The 24338-nt window shown below is 37.6% G+C and overlaps 2 protein-coding genes across 5 annotated transcripts in view; one reads left to right on the top strand and one right to left on the bottom strand.

The window, feature by feature from the left end:
* Positions 1-10871, top strand: part of acsl1a (acyl-CoA synthetase long chain family member 1a) — a 37989-nt gene extending 27118 nt beyond the window's left edge. For all 4 annotated transcript variants that reach the window (XM_079812947.1, XM_079812945.1, XM_079812946.1 and 1 more), the window contains exons 14-21: positions 2192-2287; positions 2372-2444; positions 2546-2634; positions 3051-3167; positions 4956-5099; positions 5241-5342; positions 6217-6288; positions 9931-10871. In XM_079812947.1, the coding sequence (XP_079669073.1) occupies positions 2192-2287; positions 2372-2444; positions 2546-2634; positions 3051-3167; positions 4956-5099; positions 5241-5342; positions 6217-6288; positions 9931-10071 (834 nt within the window). In that variant the 3' untranslated portion in view covers positions 10072-10871. The remainder of the gene's footprint in view (positions 1-2191; positions 2288-2371; positions 2445-2545; positions 2635-3050; positions 3168-4955; positions 5100-5240; positions 5343-6216; positions 6289-9930) is intronic.
* Positions 10821-20745, bottom strand: casp3a (caspase 3, apoptosis-related cysteine peptidase a). Its single transcript, XM_079812948.1, has 7 exons — positions 20608-20745; positions 19837-20046; positions 19344-19489; positions 16599-16727; positions 16170-16345; positions 15944-16061; positions 10821-13859 (listed from the first exon to the last, which is right to left on the bottom strand). The coding sequence occupies exons 2-7, from the start codon at positions 19878-19880 to the stop codon at positions 13630-13632; spliced, it is 843 nt and encodes a 280-aa protein (XP_079669074.1). The 5' UTR covers positions 19881-20046; positions 20608-20745; the 3' UTR covers positions 10821-13629.
* Positions 20746-24338: the final 3593 nt, after the last annotated feature.

Raw genomic sequence — 24338 nt, 5'->3', positions numbered from 1 at the left:
TCAGTCAAAGTTGCTCTTCTATCAGCTTGAATCAGTCGGCCCATTCTCCTCTGACCTCTAGCATCAACAAGGCATTTTCGCCCACAGGACTGCCGCATACTGGATGTTTTTCCCTTTTCACACCATTCTTTGTAAACCCTAGAAATGGTTGTGCGTTAAAATCCCAGTAACTGAGCAGATTGTGAAATACTCAGACCGGCCCGTCTGGCACCAACAACCATGCCACGCTCAAAATTGCTTAAAATCACCTTTCTTTCCCATTCTGACATTCAGTTTGGAGTTCAGGAGATTGTCTTGACCAGGACCACACCCCTAAATGCATTGAAGCAACTGCCATGTGATTGGTTGATTAGATAACTGCATTAATGAGAAATTGAACAGGTGTTCCTAATAATCCTTTTGGTGAGTGTATAATCAATAATCAAAACTGTTGAGAACAGTTGTGCTGCTTAATATTTTTGTGAAAACTGTGATCCATTCTTCCGGATGTTTTGCTGAATAGAAAGCTCCAAAACGATAATTTATTTGAAAATGAATTTTTTTTGTAACAATGTAAAATCCTTTACTCTTACTTTTGCTTTTTGCCTTACTTTTACATTTTTTCAGATTTTTTTTAATTTTTATATCTTACCGATCGCAAACTTTTAACAGTAGTGGATAAAGTTGGAATTGTGAGATACCAATTCACAATTAGAAGATTTAGGCCCCGTCCACATGGATACGCGTTTAGCTGTATACGTAAACATTTTGTATCGTATCAGCATTTCGTCCAGACGGATCAGGCGTTTTAGGAGCCTGAAACTGGTATCCCAGAGAGTGGATAAATCTGAAACCGACACCCTTGCGTTTTCGTGTGTACAGCCATTCCATATATTTTGTGAAACGGTGATGTCATTACACCACGTCCCATGGTAAAGACTAGAAGGGATACAGCTACAGCACATACATTTTGCGTCATTTAATTACTGTATTTGCATTATTTTAAGGGTAGGTTTAGGGTTGGGGTGTAGGCGTTAATAAAACACAATCTGGTAAGTAGCAAATTCATTTATTGTTATTTTATCGTGAGATTTTGCCTCACATCCTACCATTGCTGTACCCCTTCTAGCCACAACTCTTCTTCTCTGTTTTTAGTGTATTTCTGTGGTAGAATTACAGCACCATATACTGGGCTGGCATGTATACTACATCTTTTTTGAGTCAGTTTCAGTGGTTTCGTGTGTACACAGATTTCTTGAGACGAGGGGAAAAAAAGAGTGGATAGGGAAAACTCTGGCTTCGTGTGGATGTGGCCTTAAAGTCTCAATTGCGTTTTATTGATTGATTGATTGATTTTTTTACTTTCATAGTAAACACTCTGCTTCTGCTCCACTCTGGTGCTGGTGAGAGAAACCCTGCTCTGAGTTATCCTGAAGTGCAAAACACTCAAATACAATCTTTAGTTTGTTTTTTAACCACACAATACAGCATTATTCAGCCTTGTTATAAATAAATGTATATAATACAATACTTCACATGCTTATGTCGTATATAAATCTAGTATGTCAATCGTGTACTTTTAGTCTGCACATATCAACTGAACTAGCCCAAAACTCAGTAACGTAGATTATAAAAAGTGATTAAAGGTCCCATGGCATGGCATTTTTCTATTATTTTATAATGTTTCCTGAGGTGTACTTATATTGTTAGAATGATTTTTACATCATAAAATGTCATAATTTAGAAATAAAAGGCATTTTTTCTATACTGCTGTTTGCCCTGTGGCTGAATGAGGCATGTCTGCTGTGAGACTTCAGTAAAAACGCCCACTGTTGTGATTGGCTGACATCTTTACATTTGAAATGAGCGGAGGGGGCATAACAGGAGACTTCAGGATTGGCTAGTCTGGCCTGTCATTTTCTCGAAGGCAGAGAAAGACAGCCAGAACTCAGTTTTACACCGATGAACATTTCTATCCACTTGGGGACAATATTCAGGATAGGGGAACTCATATTAATGTTGAAAAACCTCATAAAATTAAAATTTCATGCCATGGGACCTTTAAGATTTGATGAGTGACTATGATGACTTTTTTGTAACTAAACTGTGTATGAACACAACACTATTTAGCCCTCCATAAACAGAAGTGTGACAACTATTTTCTGCTACTGTGTAAACATACCCAGGCTGACTCCTGTGACTCCCCCTACAGGCCAGTCTGGGTGGGCGCGTGAGGCTTATGATCACAGGAGCTGCTCCCGTCTCTCCCACCGTCCTCACCTTCCTGCGAGCAGCGCTGGGCTGCCAGGTACACAAAGACTTCTGTTCTCATGCTATCAGTTCCCATATATTATTTTAAAGCCACTGTTTTTGTGTTATAATTATTTTGTAGTTTTATGAGGGTTATGGGCAGACAGAGTGTACCGCAGGCTGTACAATGTCACTTCCTGGAGACTGGACAGCAGGTAAGACATGCAAATCTACACACACTAACACATATAACAAGCAGATACACCTGATTTGATGTATAAACAGCCTGTACTGTAACACAAACTCTCTTGTCCAGGTCACGTGGGAGCGCCGCTGCCCTGTAATTTCGTTAAGTTAATGGATGTGGCTGAAATGAATAATTATGCAGCCAATGGAGAGGGAGAGGTGGGTCACCAGTTAAAATATAGAATTTTAAAGGAATGTTCTTGGCTTAATACAAGTGTTCCCACTTTATACTAGGTGTCTTTAATATAAGTACACAATAAGTGCATTGTATCATATTATAGTGCAGTATATGTTATTACATAGTAGTTAAAGACAGTTAATATAAAGTGGGTCCAATTAAACTTTGTTGACAGCTTTTGGCATAATGTTAGTAATGAAATAATTAATAAATAAAATAATTTAGACTTGTCCCTCATATAAGAATTAAATATTAATAGATGGAATGGCTAACTCCCGTTATTTGCAACCTTTGTCATGACCAAGCAAAGCAAAAATATATATATTTTTTTATTTGTATTATGGAGTGGCACAGTGTACCTCCCAGTTTATTTGCTGTGTGTGTGTGTCCACCACAGGTGTGTGTGAAAGGACCAAATGTGTTTCAAGGTTATCTGAAGGACCCAGAGCGAACCTCGGAGGCCATAGATAAAGACGGCTGGCTGCACACCGGAGACATCGGCAAATGGCTACCGGTAAATTCTACATCCTCTCTCAGCACTTCTGCTCCTTATTTACTGTCAGTCGACTGTATCTTTTTTTACCCTCCCAGTTCAGTTCTAATTTATTAAACATCCTGATTTCTGTGAATCGTCCACCACAGATTAATTTTTAATGAAATGACATCAATCCAGTTACTGACTCTAACCATATTTGGTTACACATTATTTAGATGGTCCACTTTAGACATTCTACTAACTATAAGTAACTTTGCAACTACTACACAGAGTATTAGTTGACTTTAGTAGATTGTTAGGTTAGGGTTAGTAGAATAAGCTGACATGTAGTTGCAAAGTTACTTATAGTCAGTAGAACGTCTGTTTGGGGTGCATCAAAATAAAGTGTTAGCAGATATGAAATAGTCTACTAATAGTCTATAATAGACTAATAGTCTACTAATACTATAATGAGAGTTAGTTGACATGTAGTTGCAAAGTTAATTATAGTTAGTAGAATGTCTAAAGTGGACCATCAAAATAAATTGATACCCAATATTTAGTATTTACACCGATCAGGCATAACACCCTGACTATGGCTATGCAGCCCCATACGCAACAAACTGCGATGCACTGTGTATTCTGACACATTTCTATCAGAACCAGCATTAACTTCCTGAGCAATTTGAGCTACAGTAGCTCGTCTGTTTGATCGGACCACACAGGTCAGCCTTCGCTCCCCAGGTACATCATTGAGCATTGGCCGCCAATGACCCTGTCGCCGGTTCACCACTGTTCCTCCCTTGGACCACTTTTGATAGATACTGACCACTGCAGACCGGGAACACCCCACAAGAGCTGCAGTTTCGGAGATGCTCTGACCCAGTCGTCTAGCTATCACAATTTGGCCCTCGTCAAACTCGCTCAAATCCTTTCACTTGCCCATTTTTCCGGCTTTTAACACATCAACTTTGAGGACAAAATGTTCACTTGCTGCCTAATGTATCCCACCCGCTAACAGGTGCCGTGATGAAGAGATAATCTGTGTTATTCACTTCACCTGTCAGTGGTCATAATGTTATGCCTGATCTGTGACACCGCTTTTTGAATGAAAATGATGTCATCTGCATTTACACTTCATTCAAACGTTTGTAAGAATTAATATTTTTGAAAGAAGTCTCTTAAGCTCACCCGGGTTACATTTATTTGTCCAAAAATATCGTAAAAACAGTAACTTATTTATATTATATTACAATAAAAAAAACTATTTTTGTGAAAACCATTTAACATTTTCTTCAGGATTCTTTGATGAATAGAATGGAATAACAGCATTTATTTCAAAGGAGAATCTTTTGTAACAATGTAAAAGTCTTTACTGCTACTTAATCAATTTAATATATCCTTGCTGAATAAAACTATTCATTCTTCACAAAAAAAAATCTCACTCACCCCAAACTTTTAAATGGTAGTGTACATTGATGAATGCAAAAGACTGATGGAAAAGATTGCTCTGAATACACTCTATTGCTCTATTTTATTTCATGAAATATTTCTTGACAGGAGTTGTTGTGAACAAGATATATACAGTTCTGCACGCGTGTCCACTGAAACTCACACTTGCAACTTCACCAGGTTGCATCAATAATAATTATAGAGAATTAAAGCTGTGACTTGTGCACAATCTTCCCAAACTGTTGAAAGTGTTTCATATTTTGAAGTTAATACTTGTGTTTTAAGCCAAAAGATCTTCGTGTCATGCATTCATTTTATAGTCCATCATAATTCCTTCCTTACGTAATTAGTGAAGCTGAGTATTTATTGTTTTAGAATGGAACTCTGAAGATTATAGACAGGAAGAAACACATCTTTAAGCTGGCTCAGGGTGAATACATCGCTCCAGAGAAGATTGAGAACATCTACATCCGCAGTGACCCTGTGGCCCAGGTCTTTGTACATGGAGACAGTCTACAGGTGAGAAACACGATTGATCGACTGTTTCACACACACAGCTGTGCATCAGAGTGTGTGGATGTGATTTGATGGGTCATAGAATCTATATGTGTGTGTATTATGCAATAAATGAGAGTAAACCTATTCTGTTACTATTTGCAGGCATGTTTAGTGGGTATTGTGATTCCTGACCCAGACTTCCTGCCAGGATGGGCAAAGAAAAGAGGCATTGAGGGCTCCTACACTGAAATGTGCAAACGCAAGGTAAACTACAGAAAAAAAGATTTAGGGTGCGTTCGCACTTGGCATGTTTGGTTCGATTAAAACATACTCTGGTGCGATTGCTCTGTTAGTGCGGTTCATTTGAATAAGTGTGAACGCTGCCATCCAAACCCAGGTGCGCACCAAACAAGCGGGCCGAGACCGCTGAAAAGATGGGTCTCGGCCCGCTTCCAAACGAAGTCTGGTGCGGTTCGGCTGAAATATGAACGCAACACGGACCGAAGACATGTAAACAAACCAAAAACAGGACACAATGTCACAAGATACGACCCTGAAAAAGGAAAGAATGCTCAAGCATAACCAGTTTTTCTCTCATCACAGTTCGGTACAGGCATCAGAACGGCATCTCATCGCAGCAGATTTTTATAAACACTTTTATAAGCTTTTCATGAGTTCTCAGCTCCATCATATATCATCATATGCAAGCACAACGAATACATTTATTCCAGCACACAGCATTGTTTTGGAAGTTCGTCATAAAAGCGATGTTTTTTTTCTATCTTTAGGTTCGGTGTTAAAAATGACAGTGTGAACGCTAAGCGAACCAGGACTAAATGTATCATTCTTTTTCGGTCCGGACCAAAAGAACCAAGTGTGAACACAACCTTCAAAGCATCGGATTCAAACTGTTTCATAGTTGATGACAATGTTTCAATTTTCAATTAGTTTTAGCAGTGGTTTTGCCATCAGTCCATATCATCTAAAACTTGTATTAGAGACAATTTGTCTATACGAATTAAATACCATATAAATGGAAAGTATGAATACTGAGTCCTTGAGATTTTGAATGGGCTGTAATGTTTGAATGGCTTGTGCCAAACCTGAAGAACTGACGCCTGATATCGTGTTTAAACAGGAACTGAAAAATGCCATCCTAGAGGATATCATTCGGCTAGGGAAAGAAGCCGGACTGAAGTCTTTTGAACAGGTGAATCTAACAAACACAATTCCTCATAACTCCAACACTGACACTAATCACATGTTTACACAATTTATCAGTTATTTTTATTTTGAATAAATACTGATCCAGATGTCAAATACAAAAGTACTTAGTACTGGGTCTGTGGAACCCATGGGTTGGTCTATTAACTTAAATTTAAAAAAGCCCCCCGGTTTCACAGATAAAGCTTAAGCTAGTCCCAGACTAAAATGTATGTTTGAGCTGTTTTAACTGAAAGCATATCTTAAAATATGTCGGTGCCATTGTTTTGTCTCAAGATGAACACCAGTAATGTTTTTTTTTTTTTTTAAGGCACATTTATAAAAGCTATTTAAATGCCCTAACATTGTCTGAATGTAATGCCCTAATAATGACCAAACATTATTATCCAAATCTAGTGTTGACACGTTTTTTTTTTTATTAACTATTTTCCGGCAGAAGTTAAAACATTGTTAAAATATTTTTTAAACTTTCTGTTGGACAATACAATTTTATTGTAAATTATTATTATTAATATAATAATTATCATTAATAATATAATTGTTACAAGTATTATTGTATGTATGTATGTATGATTTTTAAATATATTTTAGATTAACATTGTATTATTACTAGTAGTAGTAATAAATTATTATTATTAAAGGTCCCGTTTTTCGTGTTTTTTTGAAGCTTTGATTGTGTTTACAGTGTGCAATATAACATGTGTTCATGTTTCGCGTGTAAAAAAACACAGTATTTTTCACACAATTTACTTATCTGTATACTGCTGTTTTCACTGTCCTCAAAACGGCTTGAAAGATTTCCCTGTTCTATGAAGTCCCTCCTTCAGAAATACGTAACGAGTTCTGATTGTGCCAGCGGTTCCCGTGTTGTGATTGGACAGCAGCTTAGGGCACGCAGAGCGCACGTTACTGGAAAGGTCACGCCTCTTACCATAACGGGGATGCATGCACTCAATGATCTCTAAGTACAGCGTCCCTGGGAAAGCCAAACAAAGGTGACTTGACTCCGGGATGAAAATAACAGCGTCTCGACGACATGGCGACAAACAAACTATACGAACGCAACCGAACGCAACACTTCCTATTCTCCACGCGGGAGCAACAAGACCACGCCCCCTTTTTCGCGTGTTCTTGTGGGCGGAGGTTAGTCGACATACTGCTCTACTGATGTAATTAAAGCAGGAAATACCAGGATGTAGTCCAGACCGGCCGTTCGCTGTAGGCTTTGAAAGGGAACTTCTGTCAAATAAAATATCTCGCTTGGCATTGAACTTTGAGCTTTATAATTTTACAGGTATTATTTATGCTCTAACAGCAACATTACACACTAACTAAAGTTTGAAAAATGGGATCACGAAGAACAGGACCTTTAATATTTATTGGCTATACTATTATACAATTATTATTTGATAATTTAATGATAATTATTATTCATAATAACTATTAATAATAATATACTATTATTATTGAAGTGATGTAATTTTATTTGTATTACTGTGAAATGTAAGCATTTTTATGCACAATCCAACGCTCTCCATTGACTTTGCATTGCGTGAGGCTGCCTCCTTGTCACTTCGGACTTATAACAAAAAACAGAACAATGTCTAAAAGCTGATATGTGACAATGTGTACAGCAAACATGCTAAAAAAACATAGAAATACGTTTTCATAAGCCGTCGACCCCCAAAAAACAAGCGTTTAAGGAGACAAAAGTGGATAAAGGCAATAAAACGTGAAGCTTCAGCAGAAAGAATGGGTGAATTTTAGGATCCTGACACTCAGTGTGCCTCAGTATGCCTATGTGTGCAGTAAACATGTCACTGTTAAGTCAAATATCCAAATGTCAGTTTTATATATTTTATTTCCTGTCGCTGATTACGTTCCCCTCTAGTGGGTGTAGTTCTCAGTGTAATATAGCAGTCGCGCTCTTTCTCGTACTTCGAGATACTTTCTCTTTGCCCGTATCCACTTTTTGTCCTTAAACGCACGTTTTTTGGGTCAACGCTTATAAAAACTTCTGGGTTTTTGGTTGTGGGTTTTGTTTAGCTTGTTTGCTGTACACCCTGTCACATATCAGCTTTTAGACATTGTTCTGTTTTTTGTTATTTTTTGTTAAGTCCGAAATGACAAGGAGGCAGCCTCACGCAATGCAAAGTCAATGGAGAGCGTTGGATTGTTTTCCCCCCCGGTGGGCGTGGTCTTCAGATTATGACGCGTGCCGCTCTGTCTCTATACCTAATACTTTAAGACTTAAGGCTATTCATTTTCAAACTTAAACATTTTATATTTTAATCTAGACTAAATGACATGCCCTAGATATTGTTTGAATATGTTCTGACTGTTGTTCAGTCACACACTTTACAATAAGGCTCTTATTTAACATTAGTTAATTCATTAACAAACTGACAATGACAAATACTTAAACATGTATTAATCTTAGTTGAATGTAAATTTCAGCAAAACAACAACACATTATTAAAATCAAAAGTTGTAACTGTATTATTTAATGGACCTGAGCTTACAATAACTAACAGTTGCTTTTTTTAACTAACATTATCAAAGAATAATAACTGTAAAAATTTAGCTATTCGCTCTTTGTTAATGTAAATGCATTAACTAGTGAGACCTTATTGTAAAGTGTTACCTATTGTTCTTTATAATTCGTTAGTATTTTAATCTGTTTTAAATATTTGTTTACTTTATACATTTTTGTGTATTGCTTTATTGTATTTAAATGTTTGGTTCTTTTTGTTATAAGAACGTTTTTAAACCTGTTACCGTGATAATACCGTATACCGTGATAAAAGCCGTAATGAAAATTTGATACCAGCCTAATTGCAGCAACTTATAATGTAATAACTGCACATAATGTAATTATATAAGTACATTATTATAATAAAATGTTCATAATGTAATAATTTTTTCAAAATGTAATACAATTTTGAGGTCATATTGCAATAACAATTTTTACATTATGAGAAAATTATTACATTAAAAACTCACCAATAACATGTAATATTTCATTATTGCAAAATATTAGTATTCCCTTATGGTACATTTTTAAGAATCTAAATCCAGATAAATAAATAAAATCAGAACTTTTGTACCTTTTAAACGACTAATACTACTACTAGTAGGAGTAGTATCAGTAATCTGAATTTTGTAGGCAGGTTAAGATTGGATTAAAAATAAATTACATTTACTGTAAAGGAATACCAATGATTTGTTTATTATTATTAATAATACTAATGAATATTGAAATATGTTGCATTTCACAGGTAGATTTTTGTACAATGTACAATAAGGGAATACTAATATTTGTTTATTTTTTACAAGCTATTACAATAATGACAATATGACGTTTTTGGTGGGTTTATAATGTAATACATTTCTCATAATGTAAAAAAATTACATTATGAGCTCAAGGTTTTATTACATTTTGAGAAAAATATTACATTATGAACATTTTATTACAATAATAATGTGATACTTATTACATTATGTGCAGTTATTAAATCATCAGTTGCTACGTATGTTGAGTTTAGATGTTGTGTTCCTCGTTCAGAAAATGTTGACAACCCCTGTACAAGAATGACTGTATTCTTTTATCTAATCTGTGTGTTTGTAGGTGAGAGACATTGCCCTGCACATGGAAATGTTTTCAGTTCAGAATGGACTCCTCACGCCAACACTGAAAGCAAAGAGAACCGAGCTGAGAAGCCACTTCAGAGAGCAGATTGACCAGCTCTATGCCAAAATCAAAATGTGAACAACTCGGGAACGACCCCGTCTACACTGAGAGTGACCGAACTAGAACACCCCGAAACATGCATACTTGCAATGTGTTGATGGTTATAAAAGAGGCGCTCCAGTTCTGTCATTCACATGGTGTGAGAGAAGGACCACAGCAGATGGTCTCTTGGGCTCAAGCCTAATTTAAGTACTTTTGCCATTTCTACCACTTGGAGGTGCTGCTGTCATCTCTCAAAAGAGGTGAAGCACAGCCCAACCCAAATATTTCATGCTATTCATCTGTGATGACATTGGAAGTGAACCACCCTAATGCCTTCGGCCAGTGAATGCTTCAAGTCTAACAATCCAGAACACACACGCAGGATCATATAAAACAAAATCACAGGCTGATACTCGTATGCCAAAAAGTGCTTTGTAAATCATGTGCAGATATCTTCATCAAAACCTATTTAAAAGATAATTAACTTAAATGGATATTTAACAATTTACATGTATGATCTGTATTGTAGGTCAATGCTTTTGTGATATCTCATGTGTTTGACACAGACTCCTACTTCCATATTTGAATAAATGATTTCCACTGAAATTGACAGTCCAATGACATCACAAACTGGTTCTTGTTGATGCTCATTTTCCAGCCCTTTGAAATCTCGGTCCATCTCAAATGTGCCTCTCCTGGAGATTAAAGCTTGTATATAGGTTATCTATTTATGTTTGTATATCTTTAATGTATTCTGGTTGATGTAAAAGTGCAGAAGTTTATTTGTAGCATGTGGGTGTTTAAGACAGAAATAAATTGGTGCCATTGACTTTTAATAGTTTTTGGGTTTGTTCATTCTTTAACTTTGACACAGACCTCAGTGCCTGTATTTAGAAAATATGAGTATTGCGCAATAGAATTACAGTAATACATTTCCTCATTGGGAATTATTCATCAAACGCAAGTCTATTTGCTGGGGTTTGTAATAATATCATTACTAAAGCATAACTACATTTTTGGTCCAAGACCAATGAGTTAGAAGAGCGATATTAAACATACAATATGATCAACTCATTTTGAGAAACATGAAATTTTAACACCGTCCTTTTGAAAAGACAAACATTACTTTTGTGGTAAAAAAAAAAAATTGGTTTCAACATGGTTACAACATAAAGTGTACCATAAAGGACTAGACTACTCCATGGCCTGCTACTTGGGTTACGTTCACACCATGTGACGTCCACATTGTGTATTGAAACTGTCCATGTCGCTCTTTCATTTTCCCGAATACTTGCATTGGTTTCAATGCAATGACGTTGCATTGGTAAGCATACACCAAAAACAACAACAATGTGCACAAAAATAAATAAAAAAAATCGAATTTGGACCGAGAGCCTAAGAGGCAAACGGCTAATCATTTGCGTGAATAAAACTGAAAAGCCAATGAGGCATATGCTTGAATGAATGCATGAGAAACTCCTTTTCATTAGTTTGCGATTCCGTTGTCACTTACTGTTAACTGTGCTTAAGGCGATTGATACACCTGAGCAAACTAAGTAAATGCAAACACACTTGTAATTTGGCAAAAAAAAATAAAAAAACTGGTTTCACTGGCTGTCATGTGCTACACACTATATAGACACTGGGAGCCAAAAGTAAATAAAGGTCCCAGGATGTGGATTTTTATAATGTTTCCTGAGATGTACTTATATTGTTAGTATGATTTTTACATCATAAAATGTCATAATTTAGAAATAAAAGGCATTTTACAATCCGGATTTTAGCCCTCTGGCTTGAATGCTCTGTTTCAAGTCTGCTGTGAGACTTCAGTGTAAACGCCCACTTTTGTGATTGGCTGATATCTTTGCATTTTAAATACACATTACATGTGGAACCCTACTTTTTTACTATTACAGCTGTCGAGATTAACGAATCGTGAAAGTGTTGATTATAGCATTATTTTTAGATCTTTTCCCATCACATGAAAAGCTGTTTATCATGTGAATGCAGTGATCTCGTCATTGCAACGCTTTTTCTCTCACAAAATGCTTTCACCACAACAAACAGCAAACACAATATCAACACGAATACAGTAAGAGCTTCGTTGTGCAGCATAACAGCGTCATTCATTAGAACGGCAGTTTGGGCAAGTGTACTCGCGGCGTGTGATTGACAGCTTCAGCCATTATAAAGAGTGTTCTTTGATCGCTCTCTGTAGATTAATCGCAATTTAAATAACAGATGTTTCATGCTACTAAGAGAAACAATGTGAAGTTGATCGTTTAGTCACTGGCTTGATTCACTGATGCATAAACAGTATTCAAAGATTTAGAAATCAGAAAATCAGGCATTAATGAACACTGTGACTGTTTGTGGCGGTGGTGTCGAATCCATATCGTGAAAGTCTGTTTGTAAAGCCTGTGCTGACATTGCGACTGAATTAAATGTAAAAAATAAACTGAATCCATTTTCTCCAAATTCTCTGGGTGGGTAAAGCAGAGAAAGGGGAGGTAACCTTTCCCCATATGACGACATATTGGGAAGATTCCAGATTGGCCCATCTGAGCTTTCATTTTCTCAAAGGCAGAGCAGGATACCCAGGGCTTGGATTACACCCATCACCATTCCTAGCCACTGGGGGACCATAGACAGGCTAGGGGAACTCATATTAATGTTAAAAAACCTCAAAGTGAAATTGTCATGTCATGCGACCTTTAATGAGAGCCAACAAACACTCATTATAGATGCAATTGTTCTTTGAACTTTGAACAATCTCTATTGTTTCCAACCATCAGTTGATTAATAGAACATTTTAAAATGTCTTCAAAAATGCCTGCTCGATACTGAACCATTCTGAAACGTCGCTAACACCAACTCTAAGGATCTCAATAAAATATTGACCAATCATCCACAGCACCACAGAGATATTTAATTACACACAGGAAAAGCATATATTCATGATTGTACAATAAACATGAAAAAATGTTTTCCCAAAATTCATCACGTACAAAATGCATGCATGACCTCAACTGAAAGAACTCTACATGCCACAGTTTTTTTTCTCAGGTGACTAATTATACAAGCATGTGCTTGTCTGTGTCTGTAAATAATGCATTTATTGTGTCTCCCAAGGAAAACTAACACATGACATTTCAGAAGTTTTAACTAAATCTGTTAACATGGCTCAGTGAGAGGAATAGGTCTGATTGTTCGCATTGAAATAGGCACACTGGTTTCCCTTCGATCTCACCGTCCATTGCTTTAACGGATTTAATGCCCACCTAATATTCCCGTTTAGTCAAACTAGTGCAATAATATATTAAAGTTTATCAAAGTCCCTGATTACTGTAATTCTAAAAATCCCCACGTCTTATTATATTTCGTTTAGAAAACCAGAGGCAAGTGACAAGTAAATGGTATATATGGTCACAAGATGAAAAGAACCTGAGCACCTAATTTCACTTTAAATGCCAATTAGATTTGCTTGTTAGGAAAAACATCTACAAAAAAAGTCCTGAGGGTGAGAAATCCCAAACTAATGCTTCAGGTAATAATTGGATGTGACGAAAGCTGGAGAAGCTTCCCTTGTACCTTTTAAGCATTGAAGTACATCTCTTTGGTGAGCATTGAGACAATGCAGGGGATTTGTTTCTTAGCGTCAAAGCCGGGCATGTTGGAGGTCGACTCAAAGTCGAGCGCCACTTTATGGTTGACCCTGGTCATGATCTGCATGAGCTCAAGTTCTTTGCCATACTTTGCCATCATTTCACAGAGAGACTGAATGAACCATGAACCGGTCATGGTGTTTCTCCAGGAGTAGTAACCTGACAGAGGAAAGAAATCCATTAGGAAACATTCCATGCATGTAAATTAGAGCTGTCAAAATGAACACGTTAATGCATGCGATACATTTTTTCAGTTATTCCATCATCCTTTAGCAAGTGTTACATTATATAAATCACGCCTCATATTCATGCTACAGCTTTTAAACCATTCAAGCGCAACAAGACTCAGTGCAGTACTGTCTGCGACACACACGACTCAGTGCACAGAAAGCCACGTCAGACAGCACAGCGGCTACATTGTGTTCTCTTCCGCAACTTGAACAAACAAAAACACACAAAAAAATAATGCCAGTTGTCGAGTATCCTAGTAAGCACCGTCTTAAATTATGTAAATAAGGTCTTAAATGAACGTAAAGAAAATGGGATGTGTGTCAGATCATTGTCAGGGGCTAGTCAGTGATTTTATTGTCGTCTGAATCCAGAATGTCAGTGTTTTTCTCCCACCACCAGCGTAAAAATCCCCAGCCGAATTACCTGCTGTTTTTTGACAAACACCAAGGTCGTGTGGTAATTGAATTGCCGTCCGAATCCACATCTCTGAGTTTTCAAGAATATATCACTTCAAAATTCACTGTTTATATCCTTTTTGACCACTGCAGAGCACCGTACGGTTGCGCTTCGCTCTAATTTGGATGCATTTTTAAAGATCTAGCCTTTTATTACTGAAATGCTGGCAAGTATTTACAAGAGCAATATAGTTCATCACCGCTCAAACAAATAAAAAGAAGTAAAGCACGTAAACATTTGAAATGGGCCGTTATTACGGCAGGTAGCAATTATGGTATTTTTAAATAAACAAGCAGCATTATGTTTACCTCATGTAAATAAGAGGCTCTAAATTATCCCGGCTCATTTCCATGTGGGATCAAATTACATCCTTTATTTTGAGATAAAATACAAGACAGAAAACTATAATGCGCGTATATATCTTCCTATTTTTATACAGATTTAAATAATTAAATGATAATTAGGATATTATCATCCTATTTTTAAATTAAGTATGCATTTATTCTTATTATACCAAGCATATGACATTTTATTTACAGCATACAATCATGTTATTGACCACGCGAGCAGCGCTTTCCCAGGTGTGCAGGATCACAAAACGTGCTGCTTCACTGTGAATAAATCGCCATCCGAATGCACGACTTTTATCACTGAGGTGGCATGCAAAACAATCACCGTCCGAATAGGGCTTTTGTGTTGTGTCTACATTAATTTGAAGATTGAATGTGAAATTACTATAATATAAAAATATATTAAAAACTTGTTAGGTGTGATTCATCGCGAATAATGTATATATTTTATAATCGATTGACAGTACTAATGTAAATGATCTTAATTTAGAGGTATATATATATACACTGTATTTTCCTTCTTGTGATTTCATTCATTAAATCAGCATTAATTCTATAAAAATAATAAGAAATATCAGTAGCTACAATTCACTCGTAGTGAATTTTCCTTTTAAGCTATTTTAAGCTTAGGAATTTTCTCTTAAACTCACCAAGGCTGCATTTACTGAACATAAATACAGACTAAAGTAATGTTGGCGATGGGGGCGTGGTTTAGCGAAGTCTGTGATGGGAGAGAGAGTCGGAGGAAGAGCGGCAAGTAAGTGAATCAAGGCGAAAATAGAAACACCTGTCTCTTGTTTCAGTGATTGGCGTGGAGAGACACCCAGGAAATGAGGACTGGAGAGGGAGGAGCTGGACACACGCTGGGACTCAAGCAGGGGGGAGACGTGCAGAGACATTAAATACCTGTTTGAGTTCCCAGTCAGCCAACCCCTTGTCTTCTTCCTTATCCATTCACGCACTTTTTTACAGTAATATTGTGAAATATTATTATTAAAATAACTCTTTATTATTTTTCTATGTTAAACTGAATGATCTGATGCTAAGCTTATTTTCAGCATCAGTACTCCAGTCTTTTATGCCACATAATGCGTCGGAAATCATTCTAATATGCTAATTTGGTAGTGTACATTCATTATGTTTATTGTTATGTTATATTTCATCGGATACCGATAGGAAATGTTTGTGTGCTTTGTGTGTCTGCACCTGGTACTGTAGAGTACGCATAGAGGAAGTCTGCCTCCACAGGGATCCTCACTGGACCATCTGAGCTGCTACTGGAGTCAGCCTCCACACCACCATCCAGCTCTGTACCTCTACAAGCCTAGATATTCAAGAGTGAAAAACAAGCACGCCGAGCCAGCTCATTATAAACAAACCCAGAAAACACACACACACACACAAAAGATGACAGCAGAGATTCAGGATGTACCTGTATGAAGAAAAGTTTAGGCTTTCCCACTAGCGATGGGCAGCGGTCTCCTCTGAACAGGCTAGTTAGGGACTTTAGCTCCACAGAACCATCAGTGCCAAAAAACACCCCGTCATCTCCATGACTGAGCATCACACACACAAATGAAGCACAGCGACTGTGGTCGCCACGGGCAACTGAGAGAACAACAAACAGCCACTTTACAATCGGTTACAATTAAAATGGTTTAAAAAGTATAATTATAAATTTTCAGTTGCAGTATAACATCAACAGGCTTTTTAAATGTTGACTTAATGGCCTGACCTCAATAACAAGAAAACTTGGGGTTTTAAGATTCATCTACTGATATTGAGGCACAGAGCTGAGACACAGGATATAAGAATTCATTTAAGGTTTGTGCAGACTGAGTGTAATATGAATACACCATACCTGCTGTTAAAACCTGTATAATCTGCGTTACTGTCTGGTCATTGTAAACTTTCACAGAGTATCCAAGCTTTCGAAACACATTCATTACGTTTCCTGCATCTACATCAGTGCCATTACGTTGGTTCATGCCTGTAGGACGAGAAGAACAGGTAACCATCACTACATTACATATAGCAGAAAAAAACAAAAATCGCCTAAAAAGGTTTAAAAGATGCACCATATATTCATAAAATATTGATAATTGTCATTAGTGATTCACAGTATGGCCATCAATCGATCAATACTTAATAATCATAATTAGTTAGTCAAATCTAAATATCTAAGGAATTTGATCCTCAAACTGTCAGTAAAACCATGCCTCTATGGAGTGAAACAGTGCTTTTTACAGTATTTCTTTATTCATTTCCCCATAGGGATTTTAAAATAGTATTTGGCTTGGTTCATGGCTTATAACACTTTAACAATCAGCTACGAGGTGAATCACAACACAACAAACTTTGATTTGAAGCAAAAAATGTTGGAAAACACAATTGTTTTAAGAATAAGATGAAATAATGCGGGCTTACGACTTCAACAGAAGGAAATACCAAGGATTAAAAACCTCGTAGCTCACAGTAGGTCTGTCTTTAAAGGTTTATAGGTTATTGTTCAAAATCAGTTTCCTTCAAAAAATTAATGGAGTTTTTGCTTCCGGAACTCAACTGTTGCACTCTATTGTGATTGAAGTGCTGCACGCAGTTTGACCATCTCTGCTTGTTCGCAATGCAAGAATAAATGAAGAACTGGCCCTTTGACTTAGTACAGTGTTCTCTTTACTTAAGAAAACGCACATACTGTATGCATGTATGTATGTATGTACAACCCCAAATCAGAAAAAGTTGGGACAGTATGGAAAACGCAAAAAAAAAAAAAAGAGAAGTGATTTCTAAATTTACTTTGACTTGTATTTCATTGCAGACAATATGAACAAAATATATTTCATGTTTTGTCTGGTCAACTTCATGTCATTTGTAAATATGCATCCTTTCCTGTCATTCAGACCTGCAACACATTTCAAAAAATATTGGGACAGTAAAGCATTTACCACTTTGTAATGTTGCCATTCCTTTTCACAACACTTAAAAGACGTTTAGGGACTAAAGACACCAAGTGATGAAGTGTTTCAGGTGTAATTTTGTCCCATTCTTCCTGCAAACAAGTCTTAAGGTGGGCAACAGTACGGGGTCTTCGTTGTCGCATTTTGCGCTTCAAAATGCGCCACACATTCTCTATTGGAGACAGGTCGGGACTGCAGGCAGGCCAGTCAAGTACCCGTACCCTCTTCCTCCGCAGCCAGGACTTTGTAATGTGTGCAGAATGTGGTTTTGCATTGTCTTGTTGAAATATGCATGGACGTCCCTGGAAAAGATGTCTTCTTGACGGCAGCATATTATGCTCCAAAATCTCTATGTACTTTTCAGCATTAATGGTGCCTTCACAGAAGTGCAAGTTACCTTTGCCAAGGGCACTGACACAACCCCATACCATGACAGACCTTGGGACTTGTTGCTGGTAACAGTCTGGATGATCCTTTTCTTCTTTGGTCCGGAGCACACGGTGTCCATTCCTCCCAAAAAATACCTCAAATACTGATTCATCGGACCACAGTACACGTTTTCACTGTGTGATGGTCCATACCAGATGCCTCCGAGCCCAGAGAAGTCGACGGCGCTTCTGGACACTGTTAACATATGGCTTCCTTTTGGCACAGTACAGTTTTAACTGGCATTTGTGGATGTAACTACGTATTGTGGTACTTGACAAAGGTTTGCCAAAGTAGTCCTGAGCCCATGTGGTGATATCGCTTATAGATGAATGTCGATTCTTGATGCAGTGCCACCTGAGGGATCGGAGATCACGGTTGTTCAGCTTAGGCTTGCGCCCTTGTCCTTTACGCACTGAAATTCCTCTAGATTCCTTGAATCTTTTAATTATGTTATGCACTGTTGAATGTGAAATATCCAAATCTCTTCTCATCTTCATAAGTACAATCACCTGTTGACATCACCTGTTTCAAATCACAGCATTATTTAACCATTTTACCTCATTACTAGCCCTAAATTGCTCCTGTCCCAACTTTTTTTTAAATGTGTTGCAGGTCTGAATGACAGGAAAGGATGCATATTTACAAATTACATGAAGTTGACCAGACAAAACATAAAATATTTTGTGTTCATATTGTCTGCAATGAAATACAAGTCAAAGTAAATTTAGAAATCACTTCTTTTTTTTTTTTTTTTTGCGTTTTCCATACTGTCCCAACTTTTTCTGATTTGGGGTTGTATGTGTGTATATATATATATATATATATATATATATATATATATATATATATATATATATATATATATATAAATAATACACACACACACACACACACACTACAGGTGAAAAAATATAAAAGTATGTAAGACCGATATTGATTTTGGGTTCTTCTAAAGATTACATTTACATACATTACATTATAATTGTATTTATTTTGTTTAATGTATGTAAAGGCCCCTAACATTAATGAATAAACATCTTCATCTGTATCAGCCATGATTTTGATGGAAATAAAGAGCTAAATTTGTTCACAATTCACTGCAACAAAGATGAAAAGGTAAATGCATTTCAACAATCGTCTGAGTTTGATGAGCTTTCAAATTGACAACTTTCACAAAAACAAGATGACGGACACGTTTAACAACACAAAACAAGCGTTACCTGTCTTGTGATCAAAGTTCTTGTTGTTGATGATGACACAGTGCCCGATGTTGGGGTAGTTCAGGCTGTATTTGAAGACATGTGACTGAGGCTTAGCATCCACCTGCATGGGCTGCAGTCCAGATGCCCCGGCATCTACACCAGCACTGGACAAACAGATTACATGCATGAAACAATTAGATTGCACTGTGGTTAATATAATGTATATGCATATTTGCACAGATTTATATTTTATTTATTTAGCAGTAACTGTGATGTCCATGGAAACTATGGATTCAACTTTAAAATAATAATAAATCAATAAATATAATAATAAACGTTAAATACAACCCTTCACGTTATTAGGTCTAAATGCTCAAATAAACAAGCAGAAACAAACCAGTCATTTAAACACCATGGTAACAAAAAAGAAAAGCAAGCGAATTCAATACGGGTTTTGAACTGTCAATCACTTCTGAAAGCTGCATAGCAACAGTGGTCAACATCATCTTACTCTGTTGAAGCCTCGCGCCGCGCGTCCACGCAGTCTCCGTTCATCTTCAAACGTTTAACGATTACTCTTGAAGATAAAAACCACCAGGATAAGCTGTTATAAGTGTAACCGGAGGCGTACAACGCGTTATAACGGGCTCTCAGCAGAATGAGCACCGCACCAGCATGCCAGTTGTATTTTCTTTGTTGACCACGACCAGCCAATGGGAAGCTGTGAAAAAAAAAGAAAACACATTAATAGGACTTGGGATAGTGTACTTTATTGAACAATTTATAAATGCAGCGTCTGCAAGTATCACCTAGCAAAGTAAAATACAGTACACAAAGGCTGTGTGTCAAAACCTAGCGAGCTGTCTTCCTAGACACTAGACAGCTAGTTTGAAGTGTTCAAACGTGTAAGTTACGTTCACAACGTGCTCAAAAGCGCGGTCATGGTGTTAAGGTTAAGACACAGCCATTGTAAAGAAGGTCAAATTCCGCTTGCCCTGCTAATGCATGAAAAAAAAAATACATTCGACAAATTAGCAAATAATGAATGCCTATTAAAATTAACTACTCGAGTGCACAAGTAAATCCACGATTTTATTGGAATGCAGGGAGTCTATTTAATATACTATGTAAGTTAATCATATTAAAACTATAAGTTACATCGATACGTAAGCATGGCGTTTCTTTGTCTGCTTTTGACCGTGTAAACGGGCAACAAGTAAAGGTTGACATAAACACAACGCCTAAAACTTTAATGTCGGCAAACAATAGTATAGGTACTTACCAAATATTGGAGAATTTCCTGTAATTGACAGCTTGTAATGTACTCAATTCTGACGACAAAGCGGTTACTCTGCATCCAGGAAGTGTGCTCAGAGCGACACCTCTATCTCTATGGGATTGTTGACACTACACTACCTCTGCGGAACAAGAGTGGGCGTTTCCAAATTTGTGGGTGTTTTCAAACTGATGGGTGTTTATAAATCACGCAATGAAATGATCCCCTTCATCCGACCCCACCCCTAAACCTACCCATACTGTGACGTGGGCAAATCAGGTAACACAGTTTAAAACGCCCCTCCTTGTATGGACACGCCCACTGATCGAGACCTATACTTGAGCGCTTGGTTGTTGTGCCACGATATCGCCCTCTGATGGATAGATGGCTTCTATACACACATTCTGCCAAATGAACAGGAGCCTGAGGTAAGCGGTCTGTCTGAATAGCTCCTACACTAGGGGTTCTCAACTCGGGCCCTTAAGGTCCAAACGCGATAAAACTCACCTGCCTATAATTTTCTAATTAAAGACCCTAATTAACTTGTTCAGGTGTGTTTAATTAGGCTAGTGTTGGAGCAAAACTGTGCAGGAAAGTGTGTCAGGGCCAGAGTTGAGAACCCCTGTCTTATAGGGTTGAGCGGGGCACAATATTTAAAAAGCTATATAGAGAAAAAATTGCACCGAAAATGCAAAAATCTTTGGAAGATATCACTGAACATTTATTTAACCATAGCAAAAATAAATGTTCTACTTAAGTTAATTTCTCATCTGTTTTTTTTTTTTTTTTTTTTTTTTTGTTTATTTAAACTTACACACATCTGATATTATTTTAAAGGCTTAGTTCACCCAAAAATGAAAATTATGTCATTTATTACTCACCCTCATGCCGTTCCACACCCGTAAGACCTCCGTTCATCTTTGGAACACAAATGAAGATCTTTTTGTTGAAACACGCAGATTCATAACGCTAAGAAGCTTCATGAGCAGTGTTTTGAAATCGGTTATCACTATATAAGTTATTTAGTTGTTTTTTTTGGCACAACAAAAATATTCTCGTCTCTTTATAATATTAATATTGAACCACTCTACTCACATGAACTGATTTAAATATTTTTAGAACATTAATGGATCTTGAGAGAGGAAATGTCATTGCTGGCTATGCAGGCCTCACTGAGCCATCGGATTTCAACAAAAATATCTTCATTTGTGTTCCAAATATGAACAGAGGTCCTTTTTATCACTATCTTATACCTTGGGCCATCACAAGTTGATAACGACCACCCCCAAAAAACTCCCTTTTTGGGAAAAGCTTTTGACGGAATGATGTAATTGTGAATATTAAGGTACTGCAGCTACATTATGGTCATATAACCCTACTGGTCATATAACCGTACTGTGTTAGAGATAAAGTGGACTATAGTGAGAAAAACGAACTAGAAAGATACGAAGCAAACATATACAATTCTGGAAAGTATGTATACGGCAAACAAGGAGAGAAACGGTTAGAAATGAAATGAAGTTTGGTAGACTTTATCAATTTTTGCTTTGTATATTTAAATGTTCTTGGGACCCCTTAGAACCTTCTGGAGGATCCCTAGGGGTCCCCGGACGCCAGTTTGAAAACCCCTGATTTACATGCAGTAAATCCAAACCAAAATGCCTCACATCAGAACAGTTTGAGTCAGAGCAAAAGACTGATATTTTCTTCATCCTCCTGTATTATGCCAAGTCATCAACTGTCAACATGATCTTTGACATGGGAGATAGACTCATCAACATCAACCAGCTGGCTGAAGATTATTCACAGGAACACATTTCAGCTCTTCTGGCCTTGCCTGCATTCACTGGTGCTGACTGCACTTCAGCACAGGGCTGAGTTGGGGGTGGTCGTTATCAACTTGTGATGGCCCAAGGTATAAGATAATAGGAAATAATAGTGAAAAAAGGTAGCAAAAAACATCCTGAAGAGAGGACCATAATGACTGAGAGTCAATGTTCAGAAATTATTAATTATTATATGTTTTGAACTATGCTGTATAACTGTGTTTTGTGGTGTTTGTTGTCAAACTCAAAAATGAGTTTATTTTTGATGATTAAAAAGGCCATTATTTTATTTAAAATATTTATAACATCCCTGCACAATGTTCATTTCCTTGTGGTGGTGGGAATAGTCCTGTGTGTCTATAAACAATGCAGTTTTATAGGCATTTCTCAGACTTGTGTCCTTGATGGCACATTTAAATAAAATTATGATGTGCACGGATAAATGATTTAGATGATTATTAAATAAGATATAAATCACATCCCTACCACTTTTCTTTTTCATAAAAAAAATATAATATTTGAGTCAGGTAGAAAGTGCATACTTCAGTGTATATTATATTGAGAATATAGTATATTTATACATTAAATATAGCTAGTGTGGCTTAAAATGTATATAACACCATCGTTAATTAATGTGTATGGTCCTAATAAATGAATAAATAAACAGTAACATTTTTTATTTAGGACATTTTGTATATAAATGTTGGTGATGCTTTATTCCCTCATTCCTTTGCTGGTATCCTTAGGCATGCTCCACTTTTTACATGGATTTGACTGACATGCATCTACATTTTCCTGTTGAGGAAACAGACACAATCAGGTTTAATGAGCCGGAAGGAGGGGGAAAAGACATTATATCACTTCACTTGTCACTTTTTCTTCTTCTTTTTAATGGCGGTTGGCATCCAGCTCAGGGTGCACTTACTGGCACTGGACCTGGCGTCAGGCACTCCGCCACATCTGAATGCTGGGGAACTTACTGGAGCAATAAGCGCACATATCCAGGCCAGTAGTAGGGGAATGGCACAGCAAGCCAACACTAGAATGGGTATTTCGGAGTTACTGGCTGGTTGAAGCGAGCACACAGGAAGAAACCGGCTCTACACGAAGGCTAAAGAATCTAGCGAACGTGTTGGGTGTCGCCCAGCCCACAGCTCTACAAGTAGCAGCCATATCACCCTGATGCCCAAGACTGGTTTCCCACTGAAGCTAAGCAGGGCTGAGCCTGGTTAGTACCTGGATGGGAGACCAACTGGGAAAACCAGGTAGCTGCTGGTAGAGGTGTTAGTGAGGCCAGCAGGGTCTGCTCAACCTGTGGTCTGTGTGGGTCCTAACACCCCAGTATAGTGATTGGGACACTATACTGTAACAAGCACCGTCCTTCGGATGAGACGTTAAACCGAGGTCCTGACTCTCTGTGGTCATTAAAAATCCCAGGATGTCCTTCGATAAAGAGTAGGGGTGTAACCCCGGCATCCTGGCCAAATTTGCCCATTGGCCCCTCTCCATCATGGCCTCCTAATCATCCCCATATACAGATTGGCTTCATCACTCTGTCTCCTCTCCACCAATCAGCTGGTGTGTGGTGGGCGTTCTGGCGCAATATGGCTGCCGTCGCATCATCCAGGTGGATGCTGCACATTGGTGGTGGTTGAGGAGAATCCCCCTTCTATATGTAAAGCGCTTTGAGTGCCTAGAAAAGCGCTATATAAATGTAACAAATTATTAACAAATTATAAGTATCTGTCAGCGAGGGGCCATGTTCCAGCGCCCAGGAAGAGACAACACTCCTTGTGGAGTGGGCTCTCAACCCGTGCGGGTAAGGCATCCTCTGCTTGGAGACAGCCTTTCCCTTCTGCTGGCCTCTATAACAGACAAAGAGCTGGTCTGAGGACCTCAAGCTTTGCATTC

This window comes from Gobio gobio, assembly GCF_949357685.1.
Source record: "Gobio gobio genome assembly, chromosome: 3".
NCBI classification, from domain to species: Eukaryota; Metazoa; Chordata; class Actinopteri; order Cypriniformes; family Gobionidae; genus Gobio; species Gobio gobio.
The sequence above is the reverse complement of the archived record's forward strand: the minus strand, read 5'-3'. Positions and strand labels throughout refer to the sequence as shown.